This window comes from Cynocephalus volans, chromosome 9 (assembly GCF_027409185.1).
Source record: "Cynocephalus volans isolate mCynVol1 chromosome 9, mCynVol1.pri, whole genome shotgun sequence".
Taxonomy (NCBI): Eukaryota; Metazoa; Chordata; class Mammalia; order Dermoptera; family Cynocephalidae; genus Cynocephalus; species Cynocephalus volans.
Genome location: NC_084468.1, coordinates 58,290,434 through 58,309,844, shown reverse-complemented (window position 1 = coordinate 58,309,844; position 19,411 = coordinate 58,290,434). Strand labels below are relative to the sequence as shown.

The 19,411-nt window shown below is 44.1% G+C and overlaps 1 protein-coding gene across 1 annotated transcript in view; it reads left to right on the top strand.

Moving 5' to 3' along the window:
- Window positions 1-12,001: 12,001 nt before the first annotated feature.
- Window positions 12,002-19,411, top strand: part of LOC134385709 (transmembrane protease serine 11F) — a 112,659-nt gene continuing 105,249 nt past the window's right edge. Inside the window, exon 1 of the mRNA XM_063107441.1 lies at window positions 12,002-12,345. Coding sequence (XP_062963511.1) covers window positions 12,002-12,345 — 344 coding nt within the window. The remainder of the gene's footprint in view (window positions 12,346-19,411) is intronic.

Here is a 19,411-nt window from a genome sequence, read left to right as displayed (position 1 = left end):
AGGGGTCCCACACATGACAAAGGGAAAGCCTTTGTCCATGTCTAAGCACCCCTTGTGCCCCCAAAAGAGAGGCGGGCACTTCTTTTTTAACCTGAGTGACATTTATTTGACTCCCGAGGTGTGACATGTCCTTTCATATAGGTCATGTCCTTTCACACCTCTCTCTCTGGGAGATCCGTTACTCATTCGGCCATAGAGTTCCCCTCCCCATGCATGAGTTCCATACATCCCCATGGATGAAGCCCCCAGTCATCACCTAGAAGGGAACCCAGATTGGAGCCATTTACTAGTACAACTTTTCTGTCACCATCTGACTTTTCCCCATCACCTGTATTCCCCCAAGAGCAAGAAAGCCCTAGTCTATGGGCTATTGATCTCTGTTCACACTCCGCAAATCCACCCAGCCTGCCAGGTGATAAAAGACTCAGACTGCCACTTCCCTTATGCCTGGAAACCTTGCTGTCTGGTGCATGAAATTGGGACTGTCTCCTCATTGCAGTCCCTACCTGCCTGCAGACTTCTTACCCCAGTGTATGAGAGGGTTGTTTGGGAACTCTGAACATTTGTTGAGTGGCAGCACCAATGCTATCTGGGATATAAACACCTGAGACAGAGAAACTAAAATCAGATATGGGGATGAGTGCTTGAAAACCTACCATCCTTAAATGTATGCTTAAGAACTTTCATAAGGGCTACTCTGGGGAGTATGGAATTAGAATGACCCCTGAGAAACTCCGGACCCTGTGTGAACTGGAATGGCCCACCTTTGGAGTCTGGTGGCCTTCAGAAGGGACCCTAGACCTCCCAAAGGTTTGAGCAGTTTATGAGGTCATAAGAGGAACCAGGGCACCCAGACCAATTTCCATACATAGACTCCTGGTTGGCAATAGCTCTGACCCTGTCACCCTGGGTCTGGTTCTGTATCCATAAGGGAAAGTGTAAGGTTCTCACTGGTTAGTTTGAATGCTGGAATGCAGCCAGCAAGAAACAAAAGGCCTGCATATCAAGGAGATCCAGATGAAGATCCCTTTCTGCCCCCACCATACTCTGCTTCTTTCGAGATGCCTGGCCCCAGATACCCCCTGCCAGATAACCCTCCAGCTTCAGTTCCTTTGGCCCCGCTGACATCATCACCAGAGAGTTCTGAACCAATGGGAGGGCAACTCTGCTCTGCCCAACAGGTCCCAGTCCTCCAGATGCTGCTGCAGGAGACCTGAGGCCCACGGCAGATCAATCCAGATGGCAGTGTACAGCCAGGGCACCCTCTCTTCTACTACCAACCCTTTACAACTACAGACCTCCTGAATTGGAAACATCATACTCTGTCATATTCAGAAAAACCACAGGCTCTCATTAATCTTTTGGAGTCCACTTTTCTCACCCATCAGCACACCTGGGAAGACTGTCATCAGCTACTCCTTACCCTCTTCAACACTGAGGAATAGCAACGTATCCTGGCAGGAGCCAGCCAATGGTTGCAAGAGCAGACACCCACAGCTGCCCTGGATCCCAAGAACCAGGCAAGAGATGCTACACCAGACACTGTGCTGAACTGGGACTTCAATGAAGAAGAAGGGAGAAATTGACTCCGCCAATATAGAGAGGCCCTCCTCCACAGGCTGAGAGCAGGGCCCAGAAAACCCACAAACATGTCTAAAACAACCATTGCGACCCAGAAACCAGATGAGCTACCCACAGAGTTGTACAAAAGTCTATGCGAGGCCTTCGAGGTCTACACACCCTTTGGTCCTGAGGCAGATGAGAATCAATGGATGGTCAATGCAGCCTTTGTGTCCCAGTCTTGTGCCAACATCCATTGCAAACTTCAAAAGCTGGAAGATTTTGCTGGGATGAATGCCACACAGCTCCTGGAGGTGGTCAACAAGGTATTTGTCAATTGGGACTGAAAGGTCCAGAAGGAGGCAGATAAATGCCTAAAGCAAAAAGCAGCACTCATGGCAGCAGCACTCAATCCAGACCAAAACTCTGCATCTAAAAAGAAGAGCCCCCACTGACAAGGATGAACACCTCTACAGTCCAACCAGTGTACTTACTGTAGGGAGCTTGGCCACTGGAAAAACGAATGTCTGAAAAGGGGAGTGAATCCCCAACCAATGCCCCAAGGCAAGACACACTCCAAAAGGAGGAAATATGAGCCTCAACCACTGAGCCAAGAGTTCCAGGACCTCACTGGCCTCACAGGGATGGACTCAAGATTAGGGGAGATTGGGCTCCCTGTTCATGGGCCACCAGGAATCCATGGTCAAAATGATGGTAGGAGGCCAACTTATGACTTTCATGGTGGATACCAGGGCAGAACATTCTGTAGTCACCAGTCCAGTGGCTCCATTCTCAGGTGGAAAAGCTACTGTTATTGGTTCTACAGGGACACAGGCAGACCAGCCATTCTGCAGAGCCCAAACTTGTCACTTGAGGGGAAAACCCTCACACAGAAAGGAAAGTTCAACTGACCTGGACTAGACTGCCACAGGGGTTCAAAAACTCACCTACACTCTGGAGAAGTGCTAGTCTCAGACCTGGCTGCCTTCCCAGGAAACAGGTTGGACTGCACCCTACTCCAAAATGTAGATCATATCCTCTTGGCCAGTCCCACACAGGAAAACTGATGGGAAAGAACAAGAGCCCTACTGAGCCTGCTCTCTGACTTAGGATATAAAGTGTCCTTGGAAAAAGCTCAAATATGTCAACAAAAGGTCTGATACCTAGGATACCACATTTCTGAAGGATGCTGCTCACTGTGAAAAGAGAGGAAACAAGCCGCTTGTGCTATACCCCAACCAGACACCAAGAGGAAAGTTTGAAAATTCCTCAGAGCTGCTGGCTTCTGTCAAATCTGGATACCAGGGTATTTAGAAAAGGCTAAGCCCTTGTATGAGGCAATCAAAGGACCTTAAAAGGGACCCCTAGTGTCAGATCCAAAACAAAATTGTGCCTTCTTAGAAATCAAAACTCTGTTAACCCAGGCTCCTGCCCTAGGAATTCCAGATATAACTTAGGACTTCAACCTCTTTGTACATGAGAGAGATCATATGGCTTTGGGGGTCCTTACCCAGACCATAGGACCCTGGTAGAGGCCAGTGGCATACCTATCCAAGCAACTGGATAACGTGGCAGCTGGCTGGCCACCCTGCCTGTAGGCCCTGGTAGCCACCATTGCCCTAATCCAAGAGGTGGACAAACCAACTTTGGGACAAAATCTCAATGTAAAGGTCCCACATGAGGTGACCACCCTGATGAACTGTTGGGGATACAAATGGTTGACCAACTTGAGGATGACTCAGTGTCAGGGACTCCTCTGTGAAAACCCCCAGGTATGCCTTGAAACAGTGCAGACTCTGAACCCGGCCACGTTCCTATCTGTCAGTCCAGCTTCCTGGACTATGACTGTGAAGAACTAATGGATGAAATATACTTCAGCAGGCCCAATTTGACAAACTTGCCCCTGACTGACCCAGACATGAAACTGTTCACAGATGGGAGCAGTTATATACAGGAAAGACAATGAAGATCCAGATATGCAGTAATGACCCATAGAGAGGTTTTAGAGGCAAAATCCTTGCCACAAGGTTGGTCAGCACAGAGATCAGAGCTATGGATGCTAATCCAAGCACTCAGACTCTCAAAAGGAAAATGGGTCAACCTTTACAATGACTCTAAGTATGCCTTTGCAACCTTACACATCCATGGAGGACTGTACAAAGAAAGGGGCTTGCTGATGGCAGGGGGAAAGACAATAAAAAATAAAGAGGAAATTCTCCAGCTCCCCGAAACAGTATGGAAGCCCACCCAAGTTATGCAGAGGACACCAAAAGGGAACTGACAGCATCATTAAAGGAAACCAGCTGTCTGACCAGATGGCCAGAAAAGCAGCTGCCCAAACGGGACCTGCTACAGACAGAATGAGACTGCCAAACTCATGCTGGTGCCAGAGATGGCACAGTAACTAAAGTACACAAAGGAGCAGACACAGTGGACAGAAAAATAAGGTAGAATTAAAACTCCAAAGGATGGTGGAAGCTCCCAGACCACAGATTAATGATTCCTCAGCAACTGGCCCACCAACTAGTCTGGAGTATCACAAACTGACTCTCTGGGGAAAAACAGCCCTGGGGACCAAGCTGAGTCACTATTTCATTCCAAGATTGGCTTCCCTCTGTGCCCAGATCAGCTCCCGATGCCCATCCTGCATCCAAAACAATGCCAAACAAGGGCCCTAGTCAGCCCCTGGAGTCCAGCCAGTCAGGACATCACCCTTCGAAGACCTGGTAGTGGACTTCACCAAAGTAAAGTCTTGTAAGATTTACAAATATTTGTGAGTAATGATATGCTTATTCACAGGATGGATGGAGGCACTGCCCATGCATTCCAAACAGGCCTGGGAGGTAATGAAGGCACTTTTAAGAGAAATTGTCCCAAGATATGGATTCCCTCTGACTATAGGATCAGACAATGGGCCAGCATTCATAGCAGAGGTCAATCAAGGACTGGCCAAGATGCTGGGGATATGATGGAAGCTCCATACAATATACTGGCCACAAAGCTCAGGGAAAGTAGAACACACGAACTGGACTTTAAAGACCACTTTAGCTAAGCTTTGCCAGGAGACAAGGTTACCCTGGATAGATATGCTTCCCTTAGCTTTGTTATGGGTCTGGTGTATGATGGGGTCAACAGGATATTCTCCTTTTGAAATCGTGTGTGCGAGACCACCCTGCTTATAGTTAGACTACAGGGGGACCCCCACCAGTTGGGGGAGATACAAATGTCACAATACTTACAGTCACTGGCCAGGATCTTCTGACTAATTACCAGGACAGTTTTAGAATGAGCTCCCATTCCCTGAGGAAATTGGACCCACCAGTTCCCGGTGACACAGTATGGGTAAAAGACTAGAAAAAGGCCGCCTTACAGCCAATTTGGACAGGGCCATACATAGTTGTACTAACTACCCCTACTGCGGTTAAGGTTGCAGGTTTAATTCCCTGGATCCATCTTACATGGGTAAAACAGACAGCTCCCCCAGACAATACCACCTTGTGGTCCGTGAAGGCTGACCCCTCTGACCCACTCAAGATCCGGTTCCAAAGATGCCCTGCTAATCATCACAGCCCTGCTCTGGTCACACCAGAAGCTGAGCAGTCCACGCACACCTGAAACCTAGAAGAGTCCGCCTATATAAACCCTGTAAACTTAAGCTTGGGGCTCAGGTCTTGGAGCTCTAGCTCATCTGGGCCTACCAGCATAATAAAATACCTGACTCTCCAACCCTTTGAGTGCCGACCACTTCTCTGTTGAGGCCATTCTGTAACAATTCAACCAGCAAATTGATAGTAGAGATAAATATTTCCCTAATTCTTCCCTCCTTCCCAGATTGAATGTTGCGAACTATAGCCTTCCATAGTAATAAATGTTTTTTAAATAATAAAAAAATTAGGAGTAATATTAAACTTTGAAAATATCCTAGTTAGTCTTCTTTTATTTTCAATATTGCCTTATGACCCAAATAGACTAAGTTTAGTCCCCAGAAAATTGCTTATTCATATAATTTGAAATTGCACTTTCCATGAAAATTATAGCATTCTACTGGAGTCAAGTTTAGAGGGCAAAATACAGCCATTTAATTACCCAATATATTATAATTAGTCAAAGGTTATATGTGGGGAGCTGCCCACGTTACACCGTAATCGCCATTACAAGATGGCGCCGGCCGACACTGACAATCGGCAAAAACAAGTCTAGAGCGCATGTGCTGGGAATTTCCCCACCTCTAGTCTCTGCCTCTCCCGTGGCGTCATCTGGGCTGATGCACGACCGCCAGTCAGAGAGGGACACGTCCTAGGCGAGGGACAGTTTTCTATAAAAGGGAACGGGTTTCTGTACTTGGGGTCTCCGCCCCGATAAGCTTGTGCTCTGCCTCTCAAGACGCATTAAAGCTTTACTGCAGAAGGATCCTGTGTGTGCCGCGTCGTTCTTGCTGGCGAGACGGTTGCGCGGGACATCTGGTGCCGAAACCCGGGAAACTTGTGACATCGTCAGCACCTTCGGAGACCCCCTGGTGACAGGGAGGATTCAGAACTGCAGGAGGGTAAGTTCAGAGAGGTGTGTCTGTTCTTGGTCTGGGGTGAATTCGGTTAGATTACAAGGTTTTAGACTCATCCCTTGGTGTGGTCAGACTGACGTAGATACGCAGCTGCACCTGAGACCCGTGTGAGCTTCTCGTACATAAGGGAGCGGTGTGTCTCACAGCGCCTCCTAAAGCAGGGCGCATTATGGGTTCCACGCAGTCTATGGTTACCGCGTTAGAGGCTGTGCTGAGACAACGTGAGATCAAAGTAGGGGGCCGTGTACTCAGAAATTTTGTGAAAGAGGTAGATCGTGTGGCGCCATGGTATGCCTGTTCCGGCTCCCTAACCTTGAGCTCTTGGAACAAATTGGGCAAAGACCTTGACCGCAAGTACGCAGAGGGAGACCTACGTCAGGGCACCAAGACCATTTGGAAGTTCATTAAGAATTGTTTGGAGGATGAAGGCTGTAAACTGGTAGTGACAGAAGGACAAAATATATTAGAGGAAGTCCAAGACAGCATGTCAGAAACTGAACGGAGTGAGAGGATGGGTACCCGCAAAAGGAGAGATGTCTCCAAAAAGGTAAACGGCCCTCCCGGTAAGTCTGCTGACAAGGGAGTGAAAAAGAAAAAGGGCCCTCCCGGCGAGTCTGCTAACGAGGGAGAAAGTCAGCGCCCAAGTGATTTTCAGGAAAAAAGGGACAGCCTCTATCCCCTGAGGGAGCTGGGAGCCCTAAACTTAGGGGATTCGGGCTCTGATTCCCTCGGTCTTAGTGATGAGTCAGAACTAGAGGAAGAAGCGGCTAGATATGAGGAAGAGAGATATCACCCTGATGAATATTGGAGAAGTGACGCAGAAAGGTTAACGCGGCCGCCGCCCACGGCGCCGCCTCCGGCGCCGCCTCCCTATGCGTCACGCTCATCCGCCTTCTCGCTGATCCCTGAAAGGGTGAGGAAAAGACTGACCATGACCTTTCCGGTCTTTGAGACTTCTGAGGGAGGACGGGTCCATGCCCCTGTTGAGTTTACTCAGATTAAGGAGTTGGCAGATTCAGTTAGAAAGTATGGAGTCACGGCCAACTTCACCCTTACACAGCTTGACAGGCTGGCTATGACAGCATTGACGCCCGCAGACTGGCAAATGATTGCGAAGGCTGCCCTTACCAGTATGGGCCAATTTATAGAATGGAAGGCGCTTTGGTATGAGGCAGCCCAAACGCAGGCTAGAGCAAACGCTACGGCCCTAACACCTGAACAACAAGAATGGACTTTTGAGCTTTTGACAGGACAGGGTCGTTATGCGGCTAACCAATCTGCTTATCATTGGGGCGCATATGCTCAGATTTCCGGCACGGCTATTAGAGCCTGGAAGGTGCTCTCCAGGAGAGGAGGGCTCGATAATCAGCTTACAAAGATTATTCAGGGACCCCAGGAATCTTTTTCGGATTTCGTGGCTAGAATGACAGAGGCTGCAGGACGGATCTTTGGCGATCCTGAACAAGCCGCGCCACTCATAGAACAGCTTGTCTTCGAGCAGGCCACCCAAGAGTGCCGCACAGCCATAGCACCTAGGAAAAGTAAGGGGTTACAAGATTGGCTCCAGATCTGCAGGGAGCTTGGAGGACCCCTTACCAATGCTGGGCTGGTGGCTGCTATCTTACAATCACAGAGACAGCTAAAGCCGAAACCAGACAAGAGAGCTTGTTTTAAGTGCGGCCGGATGGGACATTTAAAAAAGGACTGCCGAGCCCCAGATAGAGATGGAGCCTCCCTTTGCTCCCGCTGCAGCAAGGGATATCATAAAGCTAGTCAGTGTCGCTCCATCAGGGACATTAAGGGGTGGCTTCTTCCACCGCCAGAGGAACAACACAAAACAGATTCAAAAAACGTGAGGTCGGGCCCTCGTTCCCAGGGCCCTCAAAAGTATGGGAATAACAAAGTCCAGGGGGGAAAGAAAGAGGTCCTGTCGGAAGATACACAAGAGTGGACCTGCACGCCGCCTCCGACTTCCTATTGATGTCCCAGATGGGTATTCAACCGATCCCGGTGCGACCCGTTGCTCCATTGTTGCCTGGTACAATGGGCCTCATTCTCGGTAGGGGGTCGCTCACCTTAAAAGGCCTGATTGTGTATCCAGGCTTGGTTGATCAAGGCCACACCCCAGACATTCAGGTGTTATGTTCATGTCCCGAGGGGGTCTTCTCTGTAAGTCAGGGAGACAGAATTGCACAACTTCTTCTCCTCCCGGACGACACCACCCCCTGTGAGGCTAGAAAAAGGGAGATGGGCTCCTCCGGGCCAGACTCTGCATACCTAATTGTGTCCCTTAAAGAAAGGCCTAAATTGATGCTAAAAGTCAATGGAAAGATGTTTGAGGGCATAATGGACACAGGGGCTGATAAAAGTATTATATCTACTCACTGGTGGCCAAGGTCCTGGCCCACCATAGAGTCCTCACATACCTTACAAGGCCTTGGGTATCGATCTAGCCCGACAATCAGCTCTGCCGCCCTGTCCTGGGAGACATCAGAAGGGCAACAAGGATGGTTTACCCCATATGTCTTACCACTCCCGGTCAATCTCTGGGGAAGAGATATTTTAGAATACATGGGCCTAGTATTATCTAATCTTTACTCCCCACAAGCCCAACAGATGATGAAAAGCATGGGTTACAAACAAGGGAAAGGCTTGGGACGTGGAGAGCAAGGTAGGGTGGAGCCCATTTCCCCTTTAGGCAACCCTGGCAGGCAGGGCCTGGGTTTTTCCTAGGGGCCGTTGGGGGTTCTATGCCCATACCTTGGCTTACAGAGGAGGCGGTATGGGTTCCTCAATGGCCTCTGTCCTCTGAAAAATTAGAAGCTGCCACTAGGCTGGTAAATGAACAATTACAGCTTGGTCATTTGGAGCCCTCTACTTCACCATGGAATACTCCTATTTTTGTAATTAAGAAAAAATCAGGAAAATGGAGACTTCTCCACGATTTAAGAGCCATTAATGCACAGATGCGTGTGTTTGGCTCCCTTCAACGGGGCCTACCCCTGCTCTCTGCCCTGCCTAAACAATGGAAAATAATAATTATAGATATCAAAGATTGTTTTTTCTCCATACCTTTGTGTCCCCAAGATAGACAGAGGTTTGCCTTTACTGTGCCAGCTGTTAATCATTCTGAGCCTGATAAGAGATTTCAATGGAAGGTCTTGCCTCAGGGCATGGCTAATAGCCCTACCATGTGTCAGTTATATGTCCAATTAGCCCTTGAACCTATTAGAAAACAATTTCCATCCTTGCTTTTGATCCATTATATGGATGACGTTTTAATGTGCCACAAACATCTAGAGACTCTACAGAGGGCATATCCAATTTTGCTCAAGACATTAGAGCAATGGGGACTTCACATTGCTACAGAAAAGGTCCAAGTTACTGGAATTGGCTTGTTTTTGGGATCGGTTATTCATCCTGATAAAATAGTCCCTCAAAAATTACAGATTCGTAGAGATCATTTACATACTTTAAATGATTTTCAAAAGTTATTGGGAGATATAAATTGGCTGAGACCATTTTTAAAAATCCCCTCTGCTAAGTTAAAACCTCTGTTTGACGTATTGGAAGGGGACTCTCATATCTCCTCCCCGAGAGTATTAACTCCTGCAGCAGATCAAGCCTTACAGGTGGTTGAAAGTGCCTTACAAAATGCTCAGTTACAGCGCATTGATGAAACAAAACCTTTTGATTTATGTGTTTTTAAAACTATGCACTTACCAACAGCTGTTTTATGGCAAAATGGGCCTTTATTATGGGTCCATCCCAATGCGTCTCCTGCTAAGATTATTGATTGGTATCCCGACGCAGTGGCTCGACTTGCACTCCGTGGGCTAAAAACAGCTATTATTCATTTTGGAAGAGAGCCCCAGATGTTGATAGTCCCTTATACAACTACTCAAGTTCAAACATTAGCTGCTACTTCAAATGATTGGGCCGTGTTGGTCACCTCGTTTACAGGACAGATTGATAATCACTATCCAAAACATCCCATCCTTCAATTTGCCTTAAGCCAAGCCATTGTGTTCCCACACATAATATCTCAAAAACCACTTGCCAATGGGGTTGTGGTGTATACAGATGGGTCAAAAACTGGTGTAGGGGCCTATGTAACTAATAGTAAAATAGTCTCCAAACAATTTAATGAAACCTCACCCCAAGTTGTAGAATGTCTAGTGGTACTAGAAGTCCTCAGGGCCTTCCCGGGCCCGCTTAACATTGTGTCGGATTCCTCCTATGTGGTTAATGCCGTCAAAGTTCTTGAAGTGGCTGGAATTATTAAGCCTTCTAGCAAGCTTGCTCACATCTTCCGCCTGATTCAATCCACCCTTTTTAATAGAAGCTTCCCTGTATATATAACACATATTAGAGCTCATTCGGGCCTTCCTGGTCCAATGTCTCGTGGGAACGACCTAGCAGATCAGGCTACAAGGGTCATGGCGGTTGTCCTTTCCCCTCAATTAGAGTTAGCAAAAGAATTTCATAATCAATTTCATGTGACAGCTGAAACCTTGCGCCGCCGATTTGCCTTAACGAGAAGAGAAGCTAGGGAGATAGTTACCCAATGCCAAAATTGTTGCCAGTTCCTGCCTGCTCCCTGTGTAGGGGTTAATCCATGAGGAATCCGACCACTACAGATCTGGCAAATGGATGTTACTCATGTCTCTTCTTTTGGAAGACTTCATAACCTACATGTTTCTATTGATACATGTTCTGGCATCATGTTTGCCACACCCTTAACAGGGGAAAAGGCCTCACATGTAATTCAACACTGCCTCGAGGCGTGGAGTTCTTGGGGTAAACCCAAGATCCTTAAGACAGATAATGGGCCAGCCTATACCTCTCAAAAGTTTCAACAGTTCTGCCGCCAGATGGATGTAACTCATCTGACTGGTCTCCCATATAATCCTCAAGGACAAGGTATTGTTGAGCGTGCACATCGCACTCTCAAGTCCTATTTCATCAAACAAAAAGGGGGAGTCGAGGAGGCTCTACCCTCAGTACCGAGAGTGGCCGTCTCCATGGCACTCTTCACCCTTAATTTTTTAAACCTTGATGCTCAAGGCCGTACTGCGGCTGAGCGTCATTGCTTAGAGTCAGATACACCAAAACAAATGGTCAAATGGAAGGATGTGTTAACAGGACAATGGAAAGGACCGGATCCTATTTTGATAAGATCCAGGGGAGCTGTTTGTGTTTTTCCACAGGAGGAAGATAACCCTTTCTGGGTCCCAGAGAGACTCACCAGGACAATTTTGGGATCGGCGCAAGATGACACACCCATCAAAATGGAGGACCCTCCTGACCCTGATGACGCTGTGCCAGGTCGCATTTACAATGGGGGAGCAACGCTGGGGAATCCTGACAGTGTTCCCCCTGCCGATGCCACTCCACCATGATGCACAATTGTTCCCTCGATTCTTCAGTACTAATAAGACTCTAGATTTACCTTACTTGCCTCTGGATGAGGAGGTAGCTGGTATCGGGAAGGATAGGAATATCACTCTTGAGGGTAGTCTTTGTTTCCTGCTGGTTTCCAATCGATCTTTATCAGAGCATCCTTGTATAAAATTGTATAATCAAACTGCCGCTTGGTTTGACCACCCAACAATTGGGCCGGGTCAATCCAATGCCACTTGGATATCTGGAGTTTGGCCCGCGTTTGAGCCCAAAGGGAATGGCACTATTCCTTCACAACCAAAATGGACCCCATTTTGCCGGGGGACCAGATTAGAAGGGGATACCCCACCCTGGACGGGCTGTCAGTCTAAAAAGACAGGGTGGGCGAAAAAAGACAGATTTACCTTTTCCCCTTATATGGGCACCCAGTTTAATGCGACCTTTTCAGGCCTCAATTGGACATATCAAAATCCTACGATGGCGGCCTATTCTAACCCATTTAATGTCTGGCTGCTATGTGGAGTAAATGGCAGCTGCACAGATCTGTCGCCGCTTGCTTTTCTTAGAGGAGGAGGCTGGGGGAATGCCACCTTTTCGTGGAATGTGTCTGCTCCTTTTGAGTCTTCGGTTTCTGTCTCAATGCCTGGAAAAAATACGTCTGTACCGTCGACACCTGTCTGCCTTTACCCCCCTTTTGTGTTTATTTTAACTCAAAACTCAGTGCCAGACAATCAACTTACTTGCACAAATGTTTCCTGTTTTTATGCTCAATGTTGGGATGCTGCTAACTTTAGCTTGGCTGTGGTTGCTCGAATGCCTAGGTGGGTTCCCGTTCCTGTGGAAGCCCCTAATGCTATGTCCTTATTCAGGCAAAAGAGGGATTTTGGTTTCACCGCAGCAATTGTTACCGCTGTCTCCTTGGCGGCAGCTGCAGCTACAGCTGCGGCTGTGTCTTTGGGCACCACGGTCCAGACTGCCTCCACATTGAATAATTTGTCTTCTTCTGTGGCCCAGGCCCTGAACACACAAACTGCAATAAATTCTCAGTTAAGGGGAGGATTGATGGTGGTCAATCAAAGGCTAGATTTAGTCCAAGAACAAATAGAGGTTCTATGGCAAATTGCACAACTGGGATGTCAATGGAAATATTCAGGATTATGTGTAACTAGCATCCAATATGAAAATTATACCAGGGCAGCAAACTTGTCTCATCGCTTGTCTGAGTATCTTTTAGGAAACTGGACAGGAGACTTTGACGGCCTGATGCGGGACCTGCGCTCTGCCATCGTGGCTGTGAATTCGACAAGAATGGATGCCTCTTTTGCAGCTGGATTGTCCTCCTGGATCACAACTGCTATGTCACATTTCAAGGAATGGGTGGGGGTGGGATTGTTTGGGGCGGCCCTTTGCTGTGGACTAGTGTTCCTTCTGTGGCTGGTCTGTAGGCTGAAAGCCCAAACACAAAGAGACAAGGTGGTCGTTGCCCAAGCACTTGTGGCTCTGGAGCAAGGAGCCAATCCCGATATTTGGCTATCTATGCTCAAAGACTAGTCCCCCCTCTTTTCGGCTGGCCTCCCTGAAAAACTGATCAGTGGGGTTCGCCCTGGCTCGTGCTGGCCCACAATTCACAATTCAGAGTCCGCTCCAGTAGATCCAGAGACGGGCAACTTCCCCCCAGACGTGTGCCGACCTAAGACATGGTGCCTGGTGGCGATAGGGTTAACCTTTGACGGGTAAGGTCACGGCCTGAGGTGGGTCGACCTAAGACAGGACTACTGGCTAGACATGTTGTGGCCAATGAGCTTGCTCCAGCCTCTTAATGTAATAAGAAAGGGGGAGATGTGGGGAGCTGCCCACGTTACACCATAATCGCCATTACAAGATGGCGCCGGCCGACACTGACAATCGGCAAAAACAAGTCTAGAGCGCATGTGCTGGGAATTTCCCCACCTCTAGTCTCTGCCTCTCCCATGGCGTCATCTGGGCTGATGCACGACCGCCAGTCAGAGAGGGACACGTCCTAGGCGAGGGACAGTTTTCTATAAAAGGGAACGGGTTTCTGTACTTGGGGTCTCCGCCCCGATAAGCTTGTGCTCTGCCTCTCAAGACGCATTAAAGCTTTACTGCAGAAGGATCCTGTGTGTGCCGCGTCGTTCTTGCTGGCGAGACGGTTGCGCGGGACAGTTACATGACAAACTTGTAGTACCCAAGAAATAAATCATATGAAAATGTGAATGATGCAATGTAGTCCTTTTATACATCACTTGGTAAATGCTAGAACATATTTAATTCAAAAAAACCAACATTTCTAGAAGTAAATGATACACAGATTTATATCTATTTTATAAAATTCAACTGTTAATGCTCGATTTAGGAGAGTTTCTTAATTCTATATTACTTATTAAAGAGCAAAAGGATCAAAACGTTTCTTAACCTGATCATGATGTCAAAGATGTCGTCTAAATTTCTTCTCTATGTGGACTGAATGTTCCTAGCAAAAACATGAAATTTCATAATGGCATCTCCTTACCCCACAACAAGAGGTTGTGGGGAAAAAAGTCAAAACAAACCTGTTCTTACCTTAGATATCAAAAAATTAAAATTTTAATTAAAATAATTTTATTTATGATATTTATTGATAGTTGTTGAAACTCTTAAGCCTAAGGTACTATAATACCTAAAAGAAAATTAAATAATCTTGAGCTGAAAGAATGTTAGGGGAGCAATGAATAATTTGAACCTATAAAAATGGTTTGACAATAAAAAACAGGACTTCTGTTTTTAGAACCTGTCATGAGACCTTCGGCTTATTTGTGCCTAATATATAAAACAAAGTACTGGGTAAAAAAGACTCCACATTTCTCTCCCATCCCTCCTTCCTACCCATTTAATGGGGCTAGGACTGAGTTTGATGAGCCATGAAAATGAGTATTTTGTAGGTTAATATTTGCATCTGTCTCACAAGACTTGTAGAGATTAAAGACTATTTTATTTGGGACAATGTGCAATGTAAGGTCAGTAAAACTTAAATGAATTCAAATAAGAAATGAAATAAAACACAGTGTGAATATTCATTGACAAGAAATGCTTATTTAGCTTCTCTGAACCCCAGAATCTTCACCGTACTGTCAAGTATGTTATTGTAGGACCTTGTGCTTCTGCTATCATAACATACTATGATTATTTACTTGAGATTTGTCTTCTTTGGTTAATTGTAAGGTCTTTGATGATGGAAATTAATTATGTTTGCTACGGTGTGCTCAGCAATTAGCATGCTGCTTGGCACATACTAGATGCTCAGTAAATATTGTTTAATGACTATGTGCATTAATAAATAAAAGTTGGAGTCTGATGTCTAGAATTCTTAATTTAAGAATTTCTGAAGATGACAAGGTGATTTGATTATTTTGGGTGACCACATATTTTGGATTGAGAACTATACAGATATAACTATTCAATAATCTAAAAGTAAAAATGTATAACCATATATATACAATATATATATTCAACCATATACTTATGGATGTGCAACCGTATCTATATGATAAAATGCAAATGTAGGTTTTCATTTTCTCATTAAAGATCATGTGGAAACTTGTCCATATGGCTAAGAGAATATTTCTGTTGCAGTCTAGATAGTATTCATTCTCCTCCTCTCCCTTTCCCTCCCTCCTTCTTCTGTTGCTTTTCCTTTTGTTCCTACTCTTCTCCTGCTTTTCTTTCTCTTCCTGCTTCTTCTCATCTTGCTTCTTGTAGAGTCAGGCATTGATTTTTGTTCACACAAGGTCGTACAGCTTCATGTACAGAAAGAGAGAGAAAAGAAAGAAAACAAGAAAAAGAAAATATAGTATAAGGGTACATACATCATCAATACTCTTCTGAAAATTTGAAAACAACCTTTTTTACCACATGGAGAGACAGTCTTTTCTATGCACTCTTCTCCTGAGTATTCAAGAGTCTGTCAAACAAATAAAAAATATCAGAGCACCAGATTAGTGGATTGGGTTCTACAAATAAGATAACAGAATGTAATCAGTAACAGGACCTCAAAGATCACGTTACAATAGTTCTTAATGAGTTTTATGTCATAGAAACTATGGTGAATCTGATGAAAATAATAAACCTTTTCTTAAGAAAATGCAGACACACACATACAAATAAAATTTTGCAATAATTTTAGTAAATCTACTGGACGCTGGACCTAGTCCAAACCCTAGAATAATAATCTATCTATCTATCTATCTATCTATCTATCTATCTATCTATCTATCTATCTATCTATCTATCATCTATCTATCATCTATCTGTCTGTCTCTCTATCTCTCTCTTTCTCCCTCTCTCTCTCTATCTACTCATCTTTCTACCCATCTACCTACCTACCTACCCATCCATCAATCCACCTATATCTCTACCTAGAAAATGAGATATAGAGATGTTATTTGCATAGTTTAGATATACAGCTCTGAGATGGAAATCTGTTCTATCACCTGAGCTCCCTATCTTCCTGATCATTTTATTCTTTTTTTTCTGCTCATCCTGAAAAGGAGATTAGAGAGAGATGAAGGATTTCTTTACATGTACATCTCTGGCATTCTCATAGATTTTCTATTTAAACAACTACCTCCTTTTATTCTAAGAACTAATCCAGCTATATGCCTATAAAATATTGCTTCAGTTCACATGTCTGGTGAAGAAATATTAGGATATACTAGATCAGGGTTATAGAATTCATGTGGTTATTTCCTGTGGTTATTCCTACACCTTTGCTGACTCAAATAGAGGAAACAGTATCAGCTGCTCCATTTCCAACTAGTAACCTCACCATGTTCTTAAGTAAGGAAATGTTCTAAGTGACCAAGTAGATAGCATTGTGCTACTAGTAAAGTGTAAAAATACCTTGCTCCTGGAAAGAAACAGGTAAAATTGAGTAAAAGCATCTGGCAATGCTCAAAATGAAACTTCTCTTTGTAGCCCAGCATTTTGTCAATAGTCAACTCCCTGACAATTAATGGTACACAAGTAGAAAATGACCTGAAAATATACCAGGGCTGTTGGCAGAGTGAATACAAGGAGAATGAAAGGCAGTGATGACTCCTGGAGTCCAGGAAATGCATCCCTGGCCAACTGTACCTACTTGGAGAGAAGAAGCAAGAATCTAAATGTGGAGTTTCCAGTTTATCATTTATGGGAAAAAAAAGTATAGGGAAAGCAGTATGGAAGAAATGTAATTGCACCTGGCATCATGAGCTATGCTCTTGTAGTTTTGCATGATGATATAAACATGCTGTCCAGAAAGCTTTTCAATATAGGGTTTGTTTGTTGCTTTTCATGAATTTGGTCATTCCTTGTTTACTAGCCATTCCAGTGACCCATGGCACTAATTACCTGCTCTTTCTGATGATGAAGATACACATTCTCTCCAAGGCCTGGGGAAACTCTTCCTGTGTCACTCTTTGGCATGGCATTATTGGCCACCTGTGCTTCTGCCATTTGATTTTGATTCTATCACTAAGTTCAGAGAAGAATTTTTAAAAATAGGTTGTTTTGGTGGAACCATTCCTGGCGTTAAGAAGTATGTGTTCATGAATATTCGTAATAATAAAAAATTAAAAAATTAAAAAGAAGTTTGTGTTTTTAAAATTTTTTTCTTTATCACCCACTCTCTCATCAGGCTCAAAATTTTTTTCTTTTTCTTTTTCTTTTATTATTTATTTATTTATTTTTTAAATTTTATTTTGTCGATATACAATGTGGTTGATTATTGTGGCCCATCACCGAAACCTCCCCCCCTCCTCCCTCTCCCCTTCCCTCCCAACAATGTCCTTTCTGTATGCTTGTCATGTCAACTTCAAGGAATTGTAATTGTTATGTCTTCTTCTCCCCCCCGTTTTTTTTTTTGTGTGTGTGTGTGTGTGTGTGTGTGTGTGTGTGAATTTATTTATTTATTTTTATCTCCCACCAATAAGTGAGAACATGTGGTATTTCTCTTTCTGTGCCTGACTTGTTTCACTTAATATAATACTCTCAAAATCCATCCATGTTGTTGCAAATGGCAGTATTTCATTCTTTTTTATAGCTGAGTAGTATTCCATTGTGTAGATGTACCACATTTTCCATATCCACTCATCCGATGATGGACATTTGGGCTGGTTCCAACTCTTGGCTATTGTAAAGAGTGCTGCGATGAACATTGGGAAACAGGTATACCTTCGACTCGATGATTTCCATTCCTCTGGGTATATTCCCAACAGTGGGATAGCTGGGTCGTATGGTAGATCTATCTGCAATTGTTTGAGGAACCTCCATACTGTTTTCCATAGAGGCTGCACCATTTTGCAGTCCCACCAACAATGTATGAGAGTTCCTTTTTCTCCGCAACCTCGCCAGCATTTATCATTCAGAGTCTTTTGGATTTTAGCCATCCTAACTGGGGTTAGATGGTATCTCAATGTAGTTTTTTTGCATTTCCCGGATGCTGAGTGATGTTGAGCATTTTTTCATATGTCTGTTGGCCATTTGTATATCTTCCTTAGAGAAATGCCTACTTAGCTCTTTTGCCCATTTTTTAATTGGGTTGCTTGTTTTTTTCTTGTTAAGTTGTTTCAGTTCCTTGTATATTCTGGATATTAATCCTTTGTCAGATGTATATTTTGCAAATATTTTCTCCCACTCTGTTGGTTGTCTTTTAACTCTGCTAATTGTTTCTTTTGCTGTGCAGAAGCTCTTTAGTTTGATATAATCCCATTTGTTTATTTTTCCTTTGGTTGCCTGTGCTTTTGGGGTCGTATTCATGAAGTCTGTGTCCAGTCCTACTTCCTGAAGTGTTTCTCCTATGTTTTCTTTAGGAAGTTTTATTGATTCAGAGTGTATATTTAATTCTTTAATCCATTTTGAGTTGACTTTAGTGTATGGTGAAAGGTATGGGTCTAGTTTCATTCTCCTGCATATTGATATCCAGTTCTCCCAGCACCATTTGCTAAAGAGGCAGTCTCTTCCCCAGTGTATAGGCTTGGTGCCTTTGTCAAAGATCAGATGGCTGTAGGTGTGTGGGTTGATTTCTGGATTCTCTATTCTATTCCATTGATCTGTGTGTCTGTTTTTATGCCAGCACCATACTGTTTTGGTTATTATAGTTTTGTAGTGTAGTTTAAAGTCAGGTAGTTTTATGCCTCCAGCTTTATCACCTACTCTCTTTATCACCTACTCTCTCATCAGGCTCAAGTTTTTTTTTCTTTTTGAAGACAAGTGTTAGCCAGTCAGTAAATACAGACTATTACCATACAACTCCAAAAACATATTCTTAGACTTCTTCAACCACATGAAAAAAGTTAACACAAGTGTTATTAAGCCATTTATCCACTATACCTGTATTTTTAGAGAACCAGGATTGGAAGCATCATGAAAGAAGATAATTTATAAACTATAAATATACTGCGAGTATAATAAAAGAATTTTCAGAAATTTGAATTGAGTGTGATGAAGTACTCTATTACAATAGAACATCCTAACTTTTTTTACAAAGAGTTAAACAATTTGTGCATAAAATATTTTCCAATAACATCACATAAAGAATGCAAATAGTTGGCTGTTTGATTATTGGAAACAGATTTTCAGTGCTACTGATATTAGTCTATTCACTTCAGAATAACCACTATTTCTTGCTAAATGCTATGTTCTTAACATTTAGGTAAGCAATAGCTGGATCACAAGGTATTAAAAAGTAAACTCTACATATAATAATACAGAAATATACAGTATTTTATAATTGCTTGCAAAAAAACTAGAGTAGCAGTATTTTTAAAAATAGAGAGTGGTTAATTATGAATAATAAAGACTGAAATTTTGTAAAATTTTTCAGTTTTGAAAATTTCCAGGATATAAATAATT